At 39.3% G+C, this 22291-nt stretch overlaps 5 protein-coding genes and 2 pseudogenes across 5 annotated transcripts; all 7 read right to left on the reverse strand.

Annotated features, from left to right (window-relative positions):
* Positions 1-189: 189 nt before the first annotated feature.
* On the reverse strand, positions 190-1131 carry LOC108877250 (olfactory receptor 146-like). The gene has a single exon (XM_018667220.2). The coding sequence runs from the start codon at positions 1126-1128 to the stop codon at positions 190-192; it is 939 nt and encodes a 312-aa protein (XP_018522736.1). The 5' UTR covers positions 1129-1131.
* Positions 1132-2465: 1334 nt separating this feature from the next.
* LOC108877227 (olfactory receptor 52N5-like) lies at positions 2466-3800 on the reverse strand. The gene is made up of 2 exons (XM_018667193.2): positions 3521-3800; positions 2466-2830 (listed from the first exon to the last, which is right to left on the reverse strand). The coding sequence occupies exons 1-2, from the start codon at positions 3798-3800 to the stop codon at positions 2466-2468; spliced, it is 645 nt and encodes a 214-aa protein (XP_018522709.2).
* Positions 3801-5958: 2158 nt separating this feature from the next.
* On the reverse strand, positions 5959-6900 carry LOC108877249 (olfactory receptor 146-like). The gene has a single exon (XM_018667219.2). The coding sequence runs from the start codon at positions 6895-6897 to the stop codon at positions 5959-5961; it is 939 nt and encodes a 312-aa protein (XP_018522735.1). The 5' UTR covers positions 6898-6900.
* Positions 6901-8234: 1334 nt separating this feature from the next.
* LOC108877228 (olfactory receptor 52N5-like) lies at positions 8235-9568 on the reverse strand. The gene is made up of 2 exons (XM_018667194.1): positions 9289-9568; positions 8235-8599 (listed from the first exon to the last, which is right to left on the reverse strand). Exons 1-2 carry the CDS (start codon positions 9566-9568, stop codon positions 8235-8237), a joined length of 645 nt encoding a protein of 214 aa, XP_018522710.1.
* A 2150-nt stretch (positions 9569-11718) lies between these two features.
* LOC108877251 (olfactory receptor 146-like) lies at positions 11719-12660 on the reverse strand. The gene has a single exon (XM_018667221.2). The coding sequence runs from the start codon at positions 12655-12657 to the stop codon at positions 11719-11721; it is 939 nt and encodes a 312-aa protein (XP_018522737.1). The 5' UTR covers positions 12658-12660.
* Positions 12661-14291: 1631 nt separating this feature from the next.
* LOC108877229 (olfactory receptor 2K2-like) lies at positions 14292-16599 on the reverse strand (annotated as a pseudogene).
* A 2249-nt stretch (positions 16600-18848) lies between these two features.
* Positions 18849-22005, reverse strand: LOC108877230 (olfactory receptor 2K2-like; annotated as a pseudogene).
* Positions 22006-22291: the final 286 nt, after the last annotated feature.

Raw genomic sequence — 22291 nt, forward strand, 5'->3', positions numbered from 1 at the left:
TTGATTTGTGATTGTGGTTTATTTGATATTTAGTCTATGCTTGACTTGATATTTCTGTTTCCATAAATGTCAGTGAGTGTCACAAAATCCTTTGCAGCCACACCATCCTTTACTAAAAATCCTTTAAATCCTTTATTGTCCATGGTCTGATATGATTTACTTTAATCATACAAAAAATATTGTATATATTTATTTCAAACACTTTTTGGACCGAAACATTTCAAATAAGAATCTTTGTATCTCTTTGGACTGTATGCCATAAATTATGGGGTTGAGGCTTCCAGGGACAATAACGAACAGAATGGCAGAAAGTTTTCTGTAGTCTGAGTACTGGGGGAAACGATGCAAAGTAATGATAGTACTTCCACTAAAGATCATAATTAGATAAACAACCAGATGAGTGCTACAGGTCTTCAAGGCTTTACTGTTCAGAGACTTGTTCTTACTGGTCAGACAAACTACTGTAATCTTGGTATAGGTGAGAACAATGCTGCCTATAGAGGAGGTGAGCAGGACCACAGTGAAAGTGAGACCATAGACGTTATTAATAAAGACACTCTCACAGGAGAGTTTAAACAGTGAGGCATTATCACAGAAAGGGTTTGTGATCAGAGTCCTACATCGGTTCAGTCTAATGGTCAGACCGAGCAGAATCCCGACCAAAACAAAGGCCACTCCCCAGGCAGAAACTGTCAGCTTGATCAGCATTTTGTTGCTCATTATGGCAGAATAACGCAGCGGATTGCAGATGGCCACATATCTGTCAAAGGCCATAATCATGAGCACTGTGTGGGAAGTGGTGGCGAACATGTGTGTGGTGAAAGCTTGGACCACACATTCATAATAACTGATGAGGCGTTCAGAGGGAGGACGCAACATGTCTGACAGTAAACGAGGCAAAATATGAGTACATCCAATTATATCACTGACTGACAGGTTGCAAAAAAGGAGATACATAGGCTGGTGAAGGTTCTTGTCAGTGAAAATTAGAACTGAAATGCCTACATTCATAATCATCATAACAATGTAGGATATAAAGAACAGGAAAAAGACAGGATACTTAAAATTCTTTGTGACCTTTAATCCCTCCAGCTGGAGTGTCAAACTGTTGTAGGTGTAGTTTTCCATCAACCTGAAATGACAAAAATTACAGTATTCTGTCAGTGTCAGGATATTGGCAATATATAGGTATCAGTGATTCTTGATATATGTTAAATGGCAATACTGGCTGTACAACAAAACTCTAACTTCTCTGTCTCATAAGTTCCAAAACATTGAAGTAGAAACACTAACATCATTTTCTAAACACTCTAACTCACAACGCTCTATGTCTTTAGTCATCAATACACACAGGCAGTATTCACCAACAGCACCGAAGATGTCCTTTTTTATAGATGTATTTCTACATCTGGGGAATCAATTATCTTTACACAATGTGTGATGTAACATAGACGAATCGGTGTGATTGTCATTGCAGCTGTCAACCTTAGATTTGTTTATGCATACGTAAGCACTACTGAGAGACAAGGTACTTCATGAGCAGAAGCCCTCTAGAGGTGCAAGGCTGCTGGTGGGCCTTCTCCCCAGCATTGATGAGGGTGATGAACTCTTTGGGGGTGTGCTGGTCTTTGTGTTCCTGATTGGGGTGCAGATTGTATTTCCCAGTGACCTCAGAACCTGTTTGTGCCACCACCGGTACTGCCCTTCCCCCAACGCCTTCGGGCAAGCACTAAGTATGTGCTCAAGTGTGCCCCTCTTCTGGCACAGTTGGCAAGTCGGAGAGTCTGTCATGCCCCAAGCCTGAATAGGTTTTAATTTTTTTTGTAAAAGTTTTTGAAAGTTATGTAGTTACTTTAAGAAAAATATTCAAACAACATGTTGAATTTATAAAATTTAATTTTTCAATGCTTTTAATACAAAAATGTTAATTATTATGTGAAACATCAAGATTTTATTTATTTGATAGTTAAAAGGAAACATGGGGAGACATAGTGATTGCATGGCATGCACCTTAGACCACTAGACCATGGCCATCCACTAAAGCTCATATAATTTTTGATAAGGAGATGAAACAGTTCAGGAAATGACCAGGAATATGATGATTTAAAGAAGTTAAGCCTTAAGCAACAAGTCATACAACACTGTTTGTTTCTTGTTGTTGCAGAAACTACACTAAGTGGGAACCTCATCTTCTGCTGAGAACACTCTCTGTCTCATCAACTAATCAATGAAGAAAGTTTACTTTGCAGAAGTTGTCAAAGTTTAATCCAGATTACTAAAAAAATCTGAATATATTATCATAGATATTGATTATTTAAATTGTTTTTCCCCTGCTAAGAGCAGGTCCTGATGATGGTGATGTCAGCTGGTTGTTTTGTTTCTATTGTTTCTATTTGTTTATATTAACTTTGATAAAGAGATGAATCAGTTTAGGAAATAATCAGCAACACAATGATTTTAAGAGGTTAAACCCCTCTAATTTTCTTTAAACTGATTTGGTTGATAAAATGCTTGATGATGCTGGAACGTAACTCTTTACTGACCAGTCCGTAGATAACGGGGTTGATGGTTGGTGGAATGATAATAACCAGGATGCTGAAGAACTTCTTGATGTTGTGGGAGGCTGAGGGGAACCTCTGACTCAGGATTATGATCATTGCAGCTATTTCATAGAGCACATACACAACAAGGTGCGAAGCACATGTCTGAAAGGCCTTACTGCGAACACAGCTGTCTCCACTTTGTTTTAGAGAAGCATGCAGGATTCTGAAGTAGGAAAAAGCAATGATGATGAAGATTCCTGTACTCACAGACCAGGTCATCGACAGACCTAGAAAAAAAAAAATCACAACAATCCTTAAATCATGTCACCTTGTCATCCATTTGCTTTATTTTGCCCTCTTGTAATAACACACTGATCACTGTAAAGAGATATTACTTGAATGATTCAGATTAAAAACCTGTATTTTATTGGTTTAAACAGTGAAACCATATTTACTGCAGTAAGCTGAAAGGAATACATTCTACTGAAAAATCGCCAAGAGGTGAAAAACTCGGATTACCACCTTTGTATGGGTTGTATGCCTCTGCCAATCACTCCAGTTGCAGTTAATTGTAGTTTGAATTCTTGAGTTATGGACAAAAATGTGTTTCGTGCTGTCACAGTAACCTTGACCATTGGCTCTTACCACTAAAATTGAATCAGTTCATCCTTGAGTAAAAGTAAATGTTTGTGCCAGATGTAGTGAAATTCCCTCTGAGCCTGAACATGAGGTCAATCAAAATGTCATCAGCTCATCTTTGAGTTCAAGTGAACGTTTGTACAAAATTTGAGAGACAATCCCTCAAGGTGCTGCTGAGATACTGTGTTTACAAAAATTGGACTTACCTACAGACAACTGGAAAACATAAAGCCTCCAGCCACAACTATCACCAGCGTGGAGACATAATAAGAGTTCAGCACTAGTAAAACTGGGACAACATATACAGCTATAGCTTTATTCTAGACCAATGCACTGACCATAGATGTTGTTTGTGGGGGTGGACCTGCAGGCCAGGCTCAGGATGGCACGGTTGCTGCAGTAGACATGTTTGATGATATTGCCACACAGTGGGACATTCATGTGGAAGCCGAAGAGCACAGCAATACACAACACAGCAACAAACCACGCCAGGGCACAGCAGGAGTGCAGCCGAGCTGATGTCATGATGGCGTGATACCTGAGCGGTTCACACACAGCAATGTACCTGCAGTGAGATAGACATTTCAAAAATCCTGAGTTGTTGGCAGTCAAGGACATAGGTTCTTGGTTACCACCTTAAGGCCACCAGGGCACTTCCTGAACAATATGAAATGGTAGAGATGGCGTATTGGCAAATAAACAACCTAAGTGGAAACAGATGGAAGAATATACATGTAAAAAGAAAGGTTATGACAGAACCAGTAGGGCAGTACTGTTTTGTCCTGTTCGTTCTTAGTGTAATCTAAACTGGGAGGAAAGTTAGCTTCTCTGCAGTTAGTGTAAACACAACCTAAGCTCTGTCGTTCAATGTAAGTAAAGCTGCCAGCAGTGTTGAACAGGCCCTCGCACCCCGCAACGGTTGGTCGCCTGAAAGCCACGGAGTCACTGCTGGTCACATGACACAGTTCCACAATCACATGATCATTCGACTCTGAATGAATCAATCAAAAGTCACTTACTGCGTTTGTCAGTTGCAATTTGCAGGCAGAGGGTTTTGGAAATTTCTGGGGGGCCCTGTTGAGACAGTTCCAGTGCCACTCTCATGAGTAAGACCCTTGTAGATAGGGCAGGACTCTTATTAAACATGTCCAGTTTGGGTCTAAGTGGACATTGTTTATCTGAGTTACCACTCCATGGAGAAGCATCAGCCATACTCCTACAGACGCACCCTTCAAGGAAACCTCACAAAGCATCATGAAGACCTTAAGGCTTTCCTGACAACATTTGATGTGGATCTGGTCAACTCCCATAAGAGGAGGACATCATAATGTAAAATTTGTCATGTCCTGTTGCCCGTAGGGGGCACCATGTATGTAATTGAATGTTGGCATATAGATGTCCTCAGGCCAGGACCTTTGTCAAACATATGAAGTTTGGTGCTGATGGGACAACGTATGCATGAGTTACATAAACTTCCTGGTTCTTGGCGAAACATTGAAATTTGCCACGCCACCACAGGCATGCCCTTCAACAGAATGTCACAATTTTCACAATAAAGGACTTAACTCTTAAACACTCATGTTCAGACATCAAAATTTGAGGTACCACCATGGCCATGCCCTTTGACAAAAACTCAAGCTTTTGATAACTTTTAATTGCAATCTTTTTAGGACTATACTGACCGGAGTTCATTCAAGTACACTCTGTACTGAACTCTGTAGTCAGTTTTGATGTCATTGTGTGCACTTCTTTTGAAATAGATTAGTTAATCTACATGGGTGATTGCCACCTTTGTCATAAAAAAGAGGTATATGGAATTTATTGAACCTATGTTTCCATAGATCATCCATAAGTGAATGTCAGAATCCTTTGCAGCAGCAACATATTTTGCCATAAATATTTGGATATTTACAAAGTACATTATTTTTGAGCAAAAACAGAATATTTAATTGCAAATGAACATTAATTCAATTCTTTATCATTCAATGGGGTTTTTAGATTAATTTTAGTCTTTTACTAGGGAAAAAAAAAGGAAACATTTATTTTTCCCTTGACTGCAAACATTTTTGGGACTGAAGTATGTCAGCTAAAAATTTCCATATCTCTTTGCACTGTACACCATAAACAATAGGGTTGAGGCTTGCAGGTGCAATAACCGGGCTGCTTCTAAGTCTATTTACGTCCCATTTTTTTCCTGTGTCTTTCTACTGTTGTTGTTTTTGTTTTATGTAACACAAATGCACGACAACTTTGCATTTGTCATAATAATTTATACATTTAATTTTATTAAGGCTTAGCCCTTACACACTTATGAGCATGTGAAAAATAGTTTTTCAGCACAGTTTTCACTCACAAAATTAACACAATCTGACTGTTCTGACAGTGGAAGGAACGGGGTGCAATAGTTTACAGTTGCACTAAAACTGATTTATTGACCTACATGTTTGAAGGCCACATTTGTCTTTAAAAAATTAATATTGACATATGTTTACACAGATCACATGGACTATTTAGATGAAGCAGGGTACAGTATTGAAAATACAAAGCTATTCACATCTACAGAGAAAATTTGCCATGTTTTCTTTATTTGATTTGTGATTGTGGTTTATTTGATATTTAGTCTATGCTTGACTTGATATTTCTGTTTCCATAAATGTCAGTGAGTGTCACAAAATCCTTTGCAGCCACACCATCCTTTACTAAAAATCCTTTAAATCCTTTATTGTCCATGGTCTGATATGATTTACTTTAATCATACAAAAAATATTGTATATATTTATTTCAAACACTTTTTGGACCGAAACATTTCAAATAAGAATCTTTGTATCTCTTTGGACTGTATGCCATAAATTATGGGGTTGAGGCTTCCAGGGACAATAACGAACAGAATGGCAGAAAGTTTCCTGTAGTCTGAGTACTGGGGGAAACGATGCAACATTACAATTATCATTCCACTAAAAAGCATGATCAGATACACAATTAGATGAGTGCTGCAGGTCTTCAAGGCTTTACTGTTCAAAGACTTGTTCTTACTGGTCAGACAGACTACTGTAATCTTAGTATAGGTGAGAACAATGCTGCCTATAGAGGAGGTGAGCAGGACCACAGTGAAAGTGAGGCCATAGATGTTATTGATAAAAACACTCTCACAGGAGAGTTTAAACAGTGAGGCATTATCACAGAAAGGGTTTGTGATCAGAGTCCTACATCGGTTCAGTCTTATGGTCAGACCGAGCAGAATCCCGACCAAAACAAAGGCCACTCCCCAGGCAGAAACTGTCAGCTTGATCAGCATTTTGTTGCTCATTATGGCAGAATAACGCAGCGGATTGCAGATGGCCACATATCTGTCAAAGGCCATAATCATGAGCACTGTGTGGGAAGTTGTGCCGAAGAGCTGTGTGGTGAAAGCTTGGACCACACATTCATAATAACTGATGAGGCGTTCAGAGGGAGGATGCAACATGTCTGACAGTAAACGAGGCAAAATATGAGTACATCCAATTATATCACTGACTGACAGGTTGCAAAAAAGGAGATACATAGGCTGGTGAAGGTTCTTGTCAGTGAAAATTAGAACTGAAATGCCTACATTCATAATCATCATAACAATGTAGGATATAAAGAACAGGAAAAAGACAGGATACTTAAAATTCTTTGTGACCTTTAATCCCTCCAGCTGGAGTGTCAAACTGTTGTAGGTGTAGTTTTCCATCAACCTGAAATGACAAAAATGACAGTATTCTGTCAGTGTCAGGATATTGGCAATATATAGGTATCAGTGATTCATGATATATGTTAAATGGCAATACTGGCTGTACAACAAAACTCTAACTTCTCTGTCTCATAAGTTCCAAAACATTGAAGTAGAAACACTAAAATCATTTTCTAAACACTCTAACTCACAACGCTCTATGTCTTTAGTCATCAATACACACAGGCAGTATTCACCAACAGCACCGAAGATGTCCTTTTTTATAGATGTATTTCTACATCTGGGGAATCAATTATCTTTACACAATGTGTGATGTAACATAGACGAATCGGTGTGATTGTCATTGCAGCTGTCAACCTTAGATTTGTTTATGCATACGTAAGCACTACTGAGAGACAAGGTACTTCATGAGCAGAAGCCCTCTAGAGGTGCAAGGCTGCTGGTGGGCCTTCTCCCCAGCATTGATGAGGGTGATGAACTCTTTGGGGGTGTGCTGGTCTTTGTGTTCCTGATTGGGGTGCAGATTGTATTTCCCAATGACCTCAGAACCTGTTTGTGCCACCACCAGTACTGCCCTTCCCCCAACGCCTTCGGGCAAGCACTAAGTATGTGCTCAAGTGTGCCCCTCTTCTGGCACAGTTGGCAAGTCGGAGAGTCTGTCATGCCCCAAGCCTGAATAGGTTTTAATTTTTTTTGTAAAAGTTTTTGAAAGTTATGTAGTTACTTTAAGAAAAATATTCAAACAACATGTTGAATTTATAAAATTTAATTTTTCAATGCTTTTAATACAAAAATGTTAATTATTATGTGAAACATCAAGATTTTATTTATTTGATAGTTAAAAGGAAACATGGGGAGACATAGTGATTGCATGGCATGCACCTTAGACCACTAGACCATGGCCATCCACTAAAGCTCATATAATTTTTGATAAGGAGATGAAACAGTTCGGGAAATGACCAGGAATATGATGATTTAAAGAAGTTAAGCCTTAAGCAACAAGTCATACAACACTGTTTGTTTCTTGTTGTTGCAGAAACTACACTAAGTGGGAACCTCATCTTCTGCTGAGAACACTCTCTGTCTCATCAACTAATCAATGAAGAAAGTTTACTTTACAGAAGTTGTCAAAGTTTAATCCAGATTACTAAAAAAATCTGAATATATTATCATAGATATTGATTATTTAAATTGTTTTTCCCCTGCTAAGAGCAGGTCCTGATGATGGTGATGTCAGCTGGTTGTTTTGTTTCTATTGTTTCTATTTGTTTATATTAACTTTGATAAAGAGATGAATCAGTTTAGGAAATAATCAGCAACACAATGATTTTAAGAGGTTAAACCCCTCTAATTTTCTTTAAACTGATTTGGTTGATAAAATGCTTGATGATGCTGGAACGTAACTCTTTACTGACCAGTCCGTAGATAACGGGGTTGATGGTTGGTGGAATGATAATAACCAGGATGCTGAAGAACTTCTTGATGTTGTGGGAGGCTGAGGGGAACCTCTGACTCAGGATTATGATCATTGCAGCTATTTCATAGAGCACATACACAACAAGGTGCGAAGCACATGTCTGAAAGGCCTTACTGCGAACACAGCTGTCTCCACTTTGTTTTAGAGAAGCATGCAGGATTCTGAAGTAGGAAAAAGCAATGATGATGAAGATTCCTGTACTCACAGACCAGGTCATCGACAGACCTAGAAAAAAAAAATCACAATAATCCTTAAATCATGTCACCTTGTCATCCATTTGCTTTATTTTGCCCTCTTGTAATAACACACTGATCACTGTAAAGAGATATTACTTGAATGATTCAGATTAAAAACCTGTATTTTATTGGTTTAAACAGTGAAACCATATTTACTGCAGTAAGCTGAAAGGAATACATTCTACTGAAAAATCGCCAAGAGGTGAAAAACTCGGATTACCACCTTTGTATGGGTTGTATGCCTCTGCCAATCACTCCAGTTGCAGTTAATTGTAGTTTGAATTCTTGAGTTATGGACAAAAATGTGTTTCGTGCTGTCACAGTAACCTTGACCATTGGCTCTTACCACTAAAATTGAATCAGTTCATCCTTGAGTAAAAGTAAATGTTTGTGCCAGATGTAGTGAAATTCCCTCTGAGCCTGAACATGAGGTCAATCAAAATGTCATCAGCTCATCTTTGAGTTCAAGTGAACGTTTGTACAAAATTTGAGAGACAATCCCTCAAGGTGCTGCTGAGATACTGTGTTTACAAAAATTGGACTTACCTACAGACAACTGGAAAACATAAAGCCTCCAGCCACAACTATCACCAGCGTGGAGACATAATAAGAGTTCAGCACTAGTAAAACTGGGACAACATATACAGCTATAGCTTTATTCTAGACCAATGCACTGACCATAGATGTTGTTTGTGGGGGTGGACCTGCAGGCCAGGCTCAGGATGGCACGGTTGCTGCAGTAGACATGTTTGATGATATTGCCACACAGTGGGACATTCATGTGGAAGCCGAAGAGCACAGCAATACACAACACAGCAACAAACCACGCCAGGGCACAGCAGGAGTGCAGCCGAGCTGATGTCATGATGGCGTGATACCTGAGCGGTTCACACACAGCAATGTACCTGCAGTGAGATAGACATTTCAAAAATCCTGAGTTGTTGGCAGTCAAGGACATAGGTTCTTGGTTACCACCTTAAGGCCACCAGGGCACTTCCTGAACAATATGAAATGGTAGAGATGGCGTATTGGCAAATAAACAACCTAAGTGGAAACAGATGGAAGAATATACATGTAAAAAGAAAGGTTATGACAGAACCAGTAGGGCAGTACTGTTTTGTCCTGTTCGTTCTTAGTGTAATCTAAACTGGGAGGAAAGTTAGCTTCTCTGCAGTTAGTGTAAACACAACCTAAGCTCTGTCGTTCAATGTAAGTAAAGCTGCCAGCAGTGTTGAACAGGCCCTCGCACCCCGCAACGGTTGGTCGCCTGAAAGCCACGGAGTCACTGCTGGTCACATGACACAGTTCCACAATCACATGATCATTCGACTCTGAATGAATCAATCAAAAGTCACTTACTGCGTTTGTCAGTTGCAATTTGCAGGCAGAGGGTTTTGGAAATTTCTGGGGGGCCCTGTTGAGACAGTTCCAGTGCCACTCTCATGAGTAAGACCCTTGTAGATAGGGCAGGACTCTTATTAAACATGTCCAGTTTGGGTCTAAGTGGACATTGTTTATCTGAGTTACCACTCCATGGAGAAGCATCAGCCATACTCCTACAGACGCACCCTTCAAGGAAACCTCACAAAGCATCATGAAGACCTTAAGGCTTTCCTGACAACATTTGATGTGGATCTGGTCAACTCCCATAAGAGGAGGACATCATAATGTAAAATTTGTCATGTCCTGTAGGGGGCACCATGTATGTAATTGAATGTTGGTATATAGATGTCCTCAGGCCAGGACCTTTGTCAAACATATGAAGTTTGGTGCTGATGGGACAACGTATGCATGAGTTACATAAACTTCCTGGTTCTTGGCGAAACATTGAAATTTGCCACGCCACCACAGGCATGCCCTTCAACAGAATGTCACAATTTTCACAATAAAGGACTTAACTCTTAAACACTCATGTTCAGACATCAAAATTTGAGGTACCACCATGGCCATGCCCTTTGACAAAAACTCAAGCTTTTGATAACTTTTAATTGCAATCTTTTTAGGACTATACTGACCGGAGTTCATTCAAGTACACTCTGTACTGAACTCTGTAGTCAGTTTTGATGTCATTGTGTGCACTTCTTTTGAAATAGATTAGTTAATCTACATGGGTGATTGCCACCTTTGTCATAAAAAAGAGGTATATGGAATTTATTGAACCTATGTTTCCATAGATCATCCATAAGTGAATGTCAGAATCCTTTGCAGCAGCAACATATTTTGCCATAAATATTTGGATATTTACAAAGTACATTATTTTTGAGCAAAAACAGAATATTTAATTGCAAATGAACATTAATTCAATTCTTTATCATTCAATGGGGTTTTTAGATTAATTTTAGTCTTTTACTAGGGAAAAAAAGGGAAACATTTATTTTTCCCTTGACTGCAAACATTTTTGGGACTGAAGTATGTCAGCTAAAAATTTCCATATCTCTTTGCACTGTACACCATAAACAATAGGGTTGAGGCTTGCAGGTGCAATAACCGGGCTGCTTCTAAGTCTATTTACGTCCCATTTTTTTCCTGTGTCTTTCTACTGTTGTTGTTTTTGTTTTATGTAACACAAATGCACGACAACTTTGCATTTGTCATAATAATTTATACATTTAATTTTATTAAGGCTTAGCCCTTACACACTTATGAGCATGTGAAAAATAGTTTTTCAGCACAGTTTTCACTCACAAAATTAACACAATCTGACTGTTCTGACAGTGGAAGGAACGGGGTGCAATAGTTTACAGTTGCACTAAAACTGATTTATTGACCTACATGTTTGAAGGCCACATTTGTCTTTAAAAAATTAATATTGACATATGTTTACACAGATCACATGGACTATTTAGATGAAGCAGGGTACAGTATTGAAAATACAAAGCTATTCACATCTACAGAGAAAATTTGCCATGTTTTCTTTATTTGATTTGTGATTGTGGTTTATTTGATATTTAGTCTATGCTTGACTTGATATTTCTGTTTCCATAAATGTCAGTGAGTGTCACAAAATCCTTTGCAGCCACACCATCCTTTACTAAAAATCCTTTAAATCCTTTATTGTCCATGGTCTGATATGATTTACTTTAATCATACAAAAAATATTGTATATATTTATTTCAAACACTTTTTGGACCGAAACATTTCAAATAAGAATCTTTGTATCTCTTTGGACTGTATGCCATAAATTATGGGGTTGAGGCTTCCAGGGACAATAACAAACAGAATGGCAGAAAGTTTTCTGTAGTCTGAGTACTGGGGGAAACGATGCAAAGTAATGATAGTACTTCCACTAAAGATCATAATTAGATAAACAACCAGATGAGTGCTACAGGTCTTCAAGGCTTTACTGTTCAAAGACTTGTTCTTACTGGTCAGACAGACTACTGTAATCTTGGTATAGGTGAGAACAATGCTGCCTATAGAGGAGGTGAGCAGGACCACAGTGAAAGTGAGACCATAGACGTTATTAATAAAGACACTCTCACAGGAGAGTTTAAACAGTGAGGCATTATCACAGAAAGGGTTTGTGATCAGAGTCCTACATCGGTTCAGTCTAATGGTCAGACCGAGCAGAATCCCGACCAAAACAAAGGCCACTCCCCAGGCAGAAACTGTCAGCTTGATCAGCATTTTGTTGGTCATTATGGCAGAATAACGCAGGGGATTGCAGATGGCCACATATCTGTCAAAGGCCATAATCATGAGCACTGTGTGGGAAGTTGTGCCGAAGAGCTGTGTGGTGAAAGCTTGGACCACACATTCATAATAACTGATGAGGCGTTCAGAGGGAGGATGCAACATGTCTGACAGTAAACGAGGCAAAATATGAGTACATCCAATTATATCACTGACTGACAGGTTGCAAAAAAGGAGATACATAGGCTGGTGAAGGTTCTTGTCAGTGAAAATTAGAACTGAAATGCCTACATTCATAATCATCATAACAATGTAGGATATAAAGAACAGGAAAAAGACAGGATACTTAAAATTCTTTGTGACCTTTAATCCCTCCAGCTGGAGTGTCAAACTGTTGTAGGTGTAGTTTTCCATCAACCTGAAATGACAAAAATTACAGTATTCTGTCAGTGTCAGGATATTGGCAATATATAGGTATCAGTGATTCATGATATATGTTAAATGGCAATACTGGCTGTACAACAAAACTCTAACTTCTCTGTCTCATAAGTTCCAAAACATTAAAGTAGAAACACTAACATCATTTTCTAAACACTCTAACTCACAACGCTCTATGTCTTTAGTCATCAATACACACAGGCAGTATTCACCAACAGCACCGAAGATGTCCTTTTTTATAGATGTATTTCTACATCTGGGGAATCAATTATCTTTACACAATGTGTGATGTAACATAGACGAATCGGTGTGATTGTCATTGCAGCTGTCAAACTTAGATTTGTTTATGCATACGTAAGCACTACTGAGAGACAAGGTACTTCATGAGCAGAAGCCCTCTAGAGGTGCAAGGCTGCTGGTGGGCCTTCTCCCCAGCATTGATGAGGGTGATGAACTCTTTGGGGGTGTGCTGGTCTTTGTGTTCCTGATTGGGGTGCAGATTGTATTTCCCAGTGACCTCAGAACCTGTTTGTGCCACCACCGGTACTGCCCTTCCCCCAACGCCTTCGGGCAAGCACTAAGTATGTGCTCAAGTGTGCCCCTCTTCTGGCACAGTTGGCAAGTCGGAGAGTCTGTCATGCCCCAAGCCTGAATAGGTTTTAATTTTTTTTGTAAAAGTTTTTGAAAGTTATGTAGTTACTTTAAGAAAAATATTCAAACAACATGTTGAATTTATAAAATTTAATTTTTCAATGCTTTTAATACAAAAATGTTAATTATTATGTGAAACATCAAGATTTTATTTATTTGATAGTTAAAAGGAAACATGGGGAGACATAGTGATTGCATGGCATGCACCTTAGACCACTAGACCATGGCCATCCACTAAAGCTCATATAATTTTTGATAAGGAGATGAAACAGTTCAGGAAATGACCAGGAATATGATGATTTAAAGAAGTTAAGCCTTAAGCAACAAGTCATACAACACTGTTTGTTTCTTGTTGTTGCAGAAACTACACTAAGTGGGAACCTCATCTTCTGCTGAGAACACTCTCTGTCTCATCAACTAATCAATGAAGAAAGTTTACTTTGCAGAAGTTGTCAAAGTTTAATCCAGATTACTAAAAAAATCTGAATATATTATCATAGATATTGTTGATTATATTTTTTCTCATTCATGAAACTTGCATGTATCAGACATTCAAACTTATTCATAATATCTAGTATGACCTTCGTAGTTTATGATTTTATTACTCTATGTGCAGAATTATGACTGAATTGTTTTTCCCCTGCTGGTTGTTTTGTTTCTCTCTGTTCAACATGTCTTCACTCTCAAGTCGTCACATTCAGACACTTGATCAAGGGCCCTTTGCCGTCACTTTTTAACACACGTTAGCCTATTTTTTAAACTTAAAAGGTAGTCTGATAGTAGAGCACTGTCCTGACAACAGTTGAAAGTAGATAGTCAGGAAACAAGGGGAGACATAGTGATTACAGTTATTACAAGTGTGATTACAACCTTAGACCACTAGACAAAATTTTATATTAACTTTGATAAAGAGATGAATCAGTTTAGGAAATAATCAGCAACACAATGATTTTAAGAGGTTAAACCCCTCTAATTTTCTTTAAACTGATTTGGTTGATAAAATGCTTGATGATGCTGGAACGTAACTCTTTACTGACCAGTCCGTAGATAACGGGGTTGATGGTTGGTGGAATGATAATAAACAGGATGCTGAAGAACTTCTTGATGTTGTGGGAGGCTGAGGGGAACCTCTGACTCAGGATTATGATCATTGCAGCTATTTCATAGAGCACATACACAACAAGGTGCGAAGCACATGTCTGAAAGGCTTTACTGCGAACACAGCTGTCTCCACTTTGTTTTAGAGAAGCATGCAGGATTCTGAAGTAGGAAAAAGCAATGATGATGAAGATTCCTGTACTCACAGACCAGGTCATCGACAGACCTAGAAAAAAAAAATCACAATAATCCTTAAATCATGTCACCTTGTCATCCATTTGCTTTATTTTGCCCTCTTGTAATAACACACTGATCACTGTAAAGAGATATTACTTGAATGATTCAGATTAAAAACCTGTATTTTATTGGTTTAAACAGTGAAACCATATTTACTGCAGTAAGCTGAAAGGAATACATTCTACTGAAAAATCGCCAAGAGGTGAAAAACTCGGATTACCACCTTTGTATGGGTTGTATGCCTCTGCCAATCACTCCAGTTGCAGTTAATTGTAGTTTGAATTCTTGAGTTATGGACAAAAATGTGTTTCGTGCTGTCACAGTAACCTTGACCATTGGCTCTTACCACTAAAATTGAATCAGTTCATCCTTGAGTAAAAGTAAATGTTTGTGCCAGATGTAGTGAAATTCCCTCTGAGCCTGAACATGAGGTCAATCAAAATGTCATCAGCTCATCTTTGAGTTCAAGTGAACGTTTGTACAAAATTTGAGAGACAATCCCTCAAGGTGCTGCTGAGATACTGTGTTTACAAAAATTGGACTTACCTACAGACAACTGGAAAACATAAAGCCTCCAGCCACAACTATCACCAGCGTGGAGACATAATAAGAGTTCAGCACTAGTAAAACTGGGACAACATATACAGCTATAGCTTTATTCTAGACCAATGCACTGACCATAGATGTTGTTTGTGGGGGTGGACCTGCAGGCCAGGCTCAGAATGGCACGGTTGCTGCAGTAGACATGTTTGATGATATTGCCACACAGTGGGACATTCATGTGGAAGCCGAAGAGCACAGCAATACACAACACAGCAACAAACCACGCCAGGGCACAGCAGGAGTGCAGCCGAGCTGATGTCATGATGGCGTGATACCTGAGCGGTTCACACACAGCAATGTACCTGCAGTGAGATAGACATTTCAAAAATCCTGAGTTGTTGGCAGTCAAGGACATAGTTTTACAGGATTCTAGCATCTCACACTGTTTGCATCTATTTAAGGAGAATGATTTGACATGGTTCAGCTATTTGCAAAACATAAACATTGAGGATTTGTTCAGAGTAAAAGACACAACTAAAATAAAAGATTCTTGAGTCCTTAGAAGAGCACTTGAAGAGACTTTGATTTTGTCTACAACTAAAAAATACCGTGCTCATCTGGAGACATGAGGAGAAAGAAACAAGAACAAACAAGACCCATAGCAAAGCTCTTTCATAACATTTCAAGGCTGTTAAAGAAATCATCTGTTTGACAGTAAAAGAACAGTTTGACTTTGTGACTAATTCTCTTGATGTACAGATGCACATCAATACCTGTCATAAGCCATTGCAGCCAGAATAGTCTGCACTGCAACACCATACATGTGCACAGAGAAGGCCTGGGCGATCGCTGGGATGTAGGCCATCCTCTTCTCCCCGGTCAAAAAGTGCATCATGAGGCGAGGCAGCACCGCAGTGGCCCCCAGCAGATCACAGACCACCAGATTACAAACCATCACAAACATGGGTCGGTGCAGGTTCTTGTCTATGACAATGACACACACCACCACACCGTTCCCCAACAGCACTACAATGTAGTTTAACAGAGCCAGGAAGAACAAGAAAGAGCCATAGCCTGGTGGTATATGGAAGCCCTCCAGCTCGAACACGATGGGCTGTTTGAGAGGAGTTAACGTTGTTACGTTCTCCATCCAAAGCTATACAGTTCTGTAAAAGACAGGAATATCAAAAACTCTTCAAAGAGGAAACCTCTCAGGAATCAGAGACAGTGATAATGAGTTTAGATTCAAAACCAGATGTAGAATAAACAGATGTCTAATGATCACAACAGTGTAAATGTTTTTGGTTTCTGTCTCCTCATCAGAGCGCTGATGTTGCTCTGACTTGAGAAGAGTGTGTTGTGCTTTTAATGATTTTACTTTGTGTCCATTGGTAACCAATGAGACATCAACCCCACCCTGAACTGCCCTCTGTGGCTCATGTGTCAAGATTAAACATTTGGCTTTGATTTCAAAATAACTTTTTCATTTATTTCCACTGTAAACATGTTTGATTTTCAATATAGCGTTAACCATGTAGAACTGTTTGATCTGTCTCTCGCATCTTCACATCTGATAAAGCTGCTTGTTGAGCTGCCATCAGAGATTTTCTTTAATATACTGTTTATCTTGTATTGTATGCCGCAAAATCAGGGGAGAGGATATTGGTCATGGTTTGCCTCCCCAGGCCACCAGAGCACTCCAGTGTGTGTTTGCTTGGTGCAGAGGCTGGAGGTTGAAGGGATCTTCACTAAATGAGAACCAGTATTCTTTCAGATAACTCCAAACTTGTATTAATTTGTTTGTGTCTACTTAGCGACTTGCTGGCCACTGGTACAACTACAGTCTAGGAATTAATACAAACTCAAATCTCTGTTTTGGAAGTCAAGCGCCATGCACCGATTGGTCTTAACATTATGACCAATTATGACAGGTGAAGTGAATAACGTGGATTATCTTGTTACAATGGCACCTGGTGCTAGGTGGAATATATAAGGCAGCTAGTGAACAATTTGTCCTTGAAGTTTACGTGTTGAAAGCAGAAAAAATGGACAAGGATAAGGATTTGACCGACTTTGATGAGGGCTACACGACTGGGTCAGAGTATTTCCAAAACTGCGGCTCTTGTGGGATGTTCCTGTTCTGCAGTGGTCAGGACCTACTTAAAGTGGTCCAAGGAAGGAAAACCTGTGAACCGGCAAGAGGGTCATAGGCGACGAAGGTCTATTGATGCACATGGGGGGAAAAGGCTGGCCTGGTTTTCCAATCCAATAGAAGAGCTACTGTAGCCTAAACTGCTGCAGAAGTCAATGTCGGTTCCAATAAAGAAGCTTCAGAACACGCAGCCCACAACCAAAAGTGCCTACAATGGGCATGTGGGCATGTGTGTGCCAAAAGAGGGACATACTCAATATTAGGTAGGTGATCATAATTGTATGGCTGATCGGTGTATGTTCATGACAACCTCAACCTAATTACATCTAATCTTGTTGTGAGTTTATTCTCATGTCTCTAAAATGATACCTGAGGGTGTGAACTTTTGTCTCAATGACATGAGCAACAAGTGACACAACACTGTTTGTTTGTTTCTTGTTGTTGCAGCAACTTCAACAGTCTGTTCATTAGTGGTTACAACAGAGAGGAAACAGGAACACTGCAGGGACCCTCATCCTCTGCTGAGATCACTCACCGTCTCATCAACTAATCACAAAGAAAGTTAACTTTGCAGAAGAAACTGTCAAAGTTTAATCTACATTACACAATAAATGTGAACATATTATCATAATTGTTGATAATTTTTTAATCTGTGATATGAATCAGACATTCATATCATTTATTCATAATACCTAGTATGACCTTGTGTTTTTATTTCTGTATATGCAGAATTAAGAATGAATTCTGAGGATGGTGATGTCAGCTGGCCATTTTGTTTCTGTCCATCCAAAGTTTTGTCTCTCCTAAGTTGTCACATTCAGATGCTTAGTCAAGGCCTCTTTGGTGTCACTTTTTATCTACTTTTGCCTCATTTTTCGACATGCAGGATAGTCAGATAGTAGAGCAACGTCTGTTACTTTTACCAGAGGAGCTTCTCTCAAGAGTGATCAAGCTGTTTTAGCTTTTAGTGTTCACAACAAAGTTTTAAAATGTAAAATTCAGATACTGACTTATGTGACAGTCATATTCTTGGACAATCAGAATTAATTTATTGGTCAAGTATCCTCATTCATACAGTGATAGAAGCTGTTTTAGTGTCTGGTTATTTTGTTGTACAGTGGTGTATACAAGTTGGATGAAGCGGAGATAAGTTCTGGATGATGATTTGCCAAGCCTGTTTACAAACCTCTAAGTTCACTTTGAGTGCAGAGCACACAAGTTCTTCGATGCCCAGAGACCAGTTACTTTATTTTATTAGATTTTAATAAAATGCACCATACAAGCGAATAGTATAGAATTATAAAGATCTTCAGACTAGATCTTCAAACAGTTGAAAGTAGATACAGACAGGAAACAAGGGGAGGCGTAGTGATTATATGGTGTGTAAATTAGACCACTAGATAAACACTTATATTAACTTTGATAAAGAGGCAAACAGTTAAGGAAATAATCAGCAACACAATGATTTAAAGAGGTTAAACTCCTCTCATTTTTTGAGACTGATTTGGTTGATAAAATGCTTGATGATGCTGGAACGTAACTCTTTACTGACCAGTCCATAGATGACGGGGTTGATGGCCGGTGGCATGATAATAAACAGGATGCTGAAGAACTTCTTGACATTTTTGGAGGCTGAGGGAAACCTCTGACTCGCGACTATAATTGTTACAGCTATTTCATAGAGCACATACACAACAAGGTGTGAAGCACATGTCTGAAAGGCCTTACTGCGAACGCCGCTGTCTCCACCGTGTTTTACAGAAGCATGCAGGATTCTGAAGTAGGAAAAAGCAATGATGACGAAGATCCCTGTACTCACAGACCAGGTCATCGACAGACCTAGAAAAACATTCAGGGAAAAAAAATTACAATCTTTCATGTGTCAACCTGTCATTCGCTTGCCTGAATTTTGCCTTCCAGCAACAGCACAGTGATTGCTACAATGAGATCTTATTGAAATTATTCAAGAAAACTGTATTTTATTCACTTGAACAGTGAAACCTATTTTCTGCAGGTGGTACAAAGAGCTTTCTTGCATCACATTCACAAGAACATGAGGTTACCACGACCTGGAGCTTTGACAATCAAAAACAGTTCATCTTTGTGTTCAGGTAAAATGTTGTTGCAAAATTTGAATTTCCTCAAAGGTCTTACTGAGATATCATGTTCACGAGAATGGAACAAACAAAAACATACAGCCTTCAGCCACAACTGTCACCAGCGCGGAGACATGACAACAATCCAGTAGCAGTAAAACACTCAAACAGTGACTAATTGTTTTTAACAGGGCACTTAAACACAGTCTAAGAAGATGCTAGGAATCCACTGAAATGGCCTCATTCAAGCTCGGAATCTGTGAAGTTTTACTTTGGTCTGTAAAGTGTTGTTAGTTGTTGGTCTTTTACTTGTGGCAGAAAAAAGCAGTAGTAAAATTGAGAAGAAACAGAACTAAATGAATGAAATGACTTGTTCTCCTTGTCACTGACTTAATGTGTTGATGACCTGATGATAATGGCTACAGATGAGGGGTGATGTACACGTCTGTAGCTTTATTCTAGATCCAATGCACTGACCATAGATGTTGTTTGTGGGGGTGGACCTGCAGGCCAGGCTCAGGATGGCACGGTTGCTGCAGTAGACATGTTTGATGATATTGCCACACAGTGGGACATTCATGTGGAAGCCGAAGAGCACAGCAATACACAACACAGCAACAAACCACGCCAGGGCACAGCAGGAGTGCAGCCGAGCTGATGTCATGATGGCGTGATACCTGAGCGGTTCACACACAGCAATGTACCTGCAGTGAGATAGACATTTCAAAAATCCTGAGTTGTTGGCAGTCAAGGACATAGTTTTACAGGATTCTAGCATCTCACACTGTTTGCATCTATTTAAGGAGAATGATTTGACATGGTTCAGCTATTTGCAACACATAACATTGAGGATTTGTTCAGAGTAAAAGACACAACTAAAATAAAAGATTCTTGAGTCCTTAGAAGAGCACTTGAAGAGACTTTGATTTTGTCTACAACTAAAAAATACCGTGCTCATCTGGAGACATGAGGAGAAAGAAACAAGAACAAACAAGACCCATAGCAAAGCTCTTTCATAACATTTCAAGCGTAAGAGATAATCTGTTTGACAGTAAAAGAACAGTTTGACTTTGTGACTAATTCTCTTGATGTACAGATGCACATCAATACCTGTCATAAGCCATTGCAGCCAGAATAGTCTGCACTGCAACACCATACATATGCACAGAGAAGGCCTGGGCGATCGCTGGGATGTAGGCCATCCTCTTCTCCCCGGTCAAAAAGTGCATCATGAGGCGAGGCAGCACCGCAGTGGCCCCCAGCAGATCACAGACCACCAGATTACAAACCATCACAAACATGGGTCGGTGCAGGTTCTTGTCTATGACAATGACACACACCACCACACCGTTCCCCAACAGCACTACAATGTAGTTTAACAGAGCCAGGAAGAACAAGAAAGAGCCATAGCCTGGTGGTATATGGAAGCCCTCCAGCTCGAACACGATGGGCTGTTTGAGAGGAGTTAACGTTGTTACGTTCTCCATCCAAAGCTATACAGTTCTGTAAAAGACAGGAATATCAAAAACTCTTCAAAGAGGAAACCTCTCAGGAATCAGAGACAGTGATAATGAGTTTAGATTCAAAACCAGATGTAGAATAAACAGTAAAATAATCAGACACATAAATGTTCTTGGCCTGTGACATTTGTTTGTCTTTGTAATTCTTCACTAAATGAAATAGATCACACAGTGATACCTGACACTTAATGAACAGATGTTATCAGAGCACTTTGATATTTCATGAAACACATGAAAAGAAAAGAAGTAAAAGTTAATGTCTAATGATCACAACGGTGTCAACAAGTCCTCCTGTCTCCTCCTCAGAGCACTGATGTTGCTCTGACTTGTTGAGGAGAGTGCGTTGTGCTTTTAATGACTTTACTTTGTGTCCATCAGTAACATTGATCACAGCAAACAGTCAGTGTTACAGCACATCCTTAACCCCACCTTAAACTGCCCTTTGTGACTAATGTCTGCGGTCTGAAGCCCATATGAAAGTCTGGTTGATTACGGCTACTAGATGCCACTTAACAACAAAACAGACGACCTGCTGCACAGACGACCTTTGGCCTAGTTTTTTACAGGACAGTCTTGCATGTTGTCCTGGTCCATATAAAGTGTGATGGTGTGTATGGTGGTGCTGGAATAGACAGAAATGTTTTGCTGTGAGTTTATTCTCAAGTCACTAAAGTGATACTTAAGTTTTTTAACTTTTCACAAGTATTAGTGACTCAATGACATAAGCAACAAGTGACGCAACCCTGTTTGTATGTTTCTTGTTGTTACAGCAATACACATGTTCCATGTTCAAAAACTGCTGTGGTGAAAAGTTTTTGTTGTGAGTTTATTCTCATGTCACTAAAATGATACCTGAGGGTGTGAACTTTTGTCTCAATGACATGAGCAACAAGTGACACAACACTGTTTGTTTGTTTCTTGTTGTTGCAGCAACTTCAACAGTCTGTTCATTAGTGGTTACAACAGAGAGGAAACAGGGAACACTGCAGGGACCCTCATCCTCTGCTGAGATCACTCACCGTCTCATCAACTAATCACAAAGAAAGTTAACTTTGCAGAAGTTGTGAAAGTTTAATTCAGATTATTCAATGAATCTGGACATATATATATATATAGATATTGAAGAAGATCCTCATATGAATCAGACATTCATATAATTTATTCATGATATCTAGTACAACCCTCATACATACTGCTTATACATTTATTCCTTTACATGTAGATTCATGAGTGGATTGTTTTGCCCCAGAGCAGATTCTGACAATGATGATGTCAACTGGTCGTTTTGTTTTGTCCGACATGCTCTCACTCTT

This window comes from Lates calcarifer, unplaced genomic scaffold (genome assembly GCF_001640805.2).
Source record: "Lates calcarifer isolate ASB-BC8 unplaced genomic scaffold, TLL_Latcal_v3 _unitig_5878_quiver_531, whole genome shotgun sequence".
NCBI lineage: Eukaryota > Metazoa > Chordata > Actinopteri > Centropomidae > Lates > Lates calcarifer.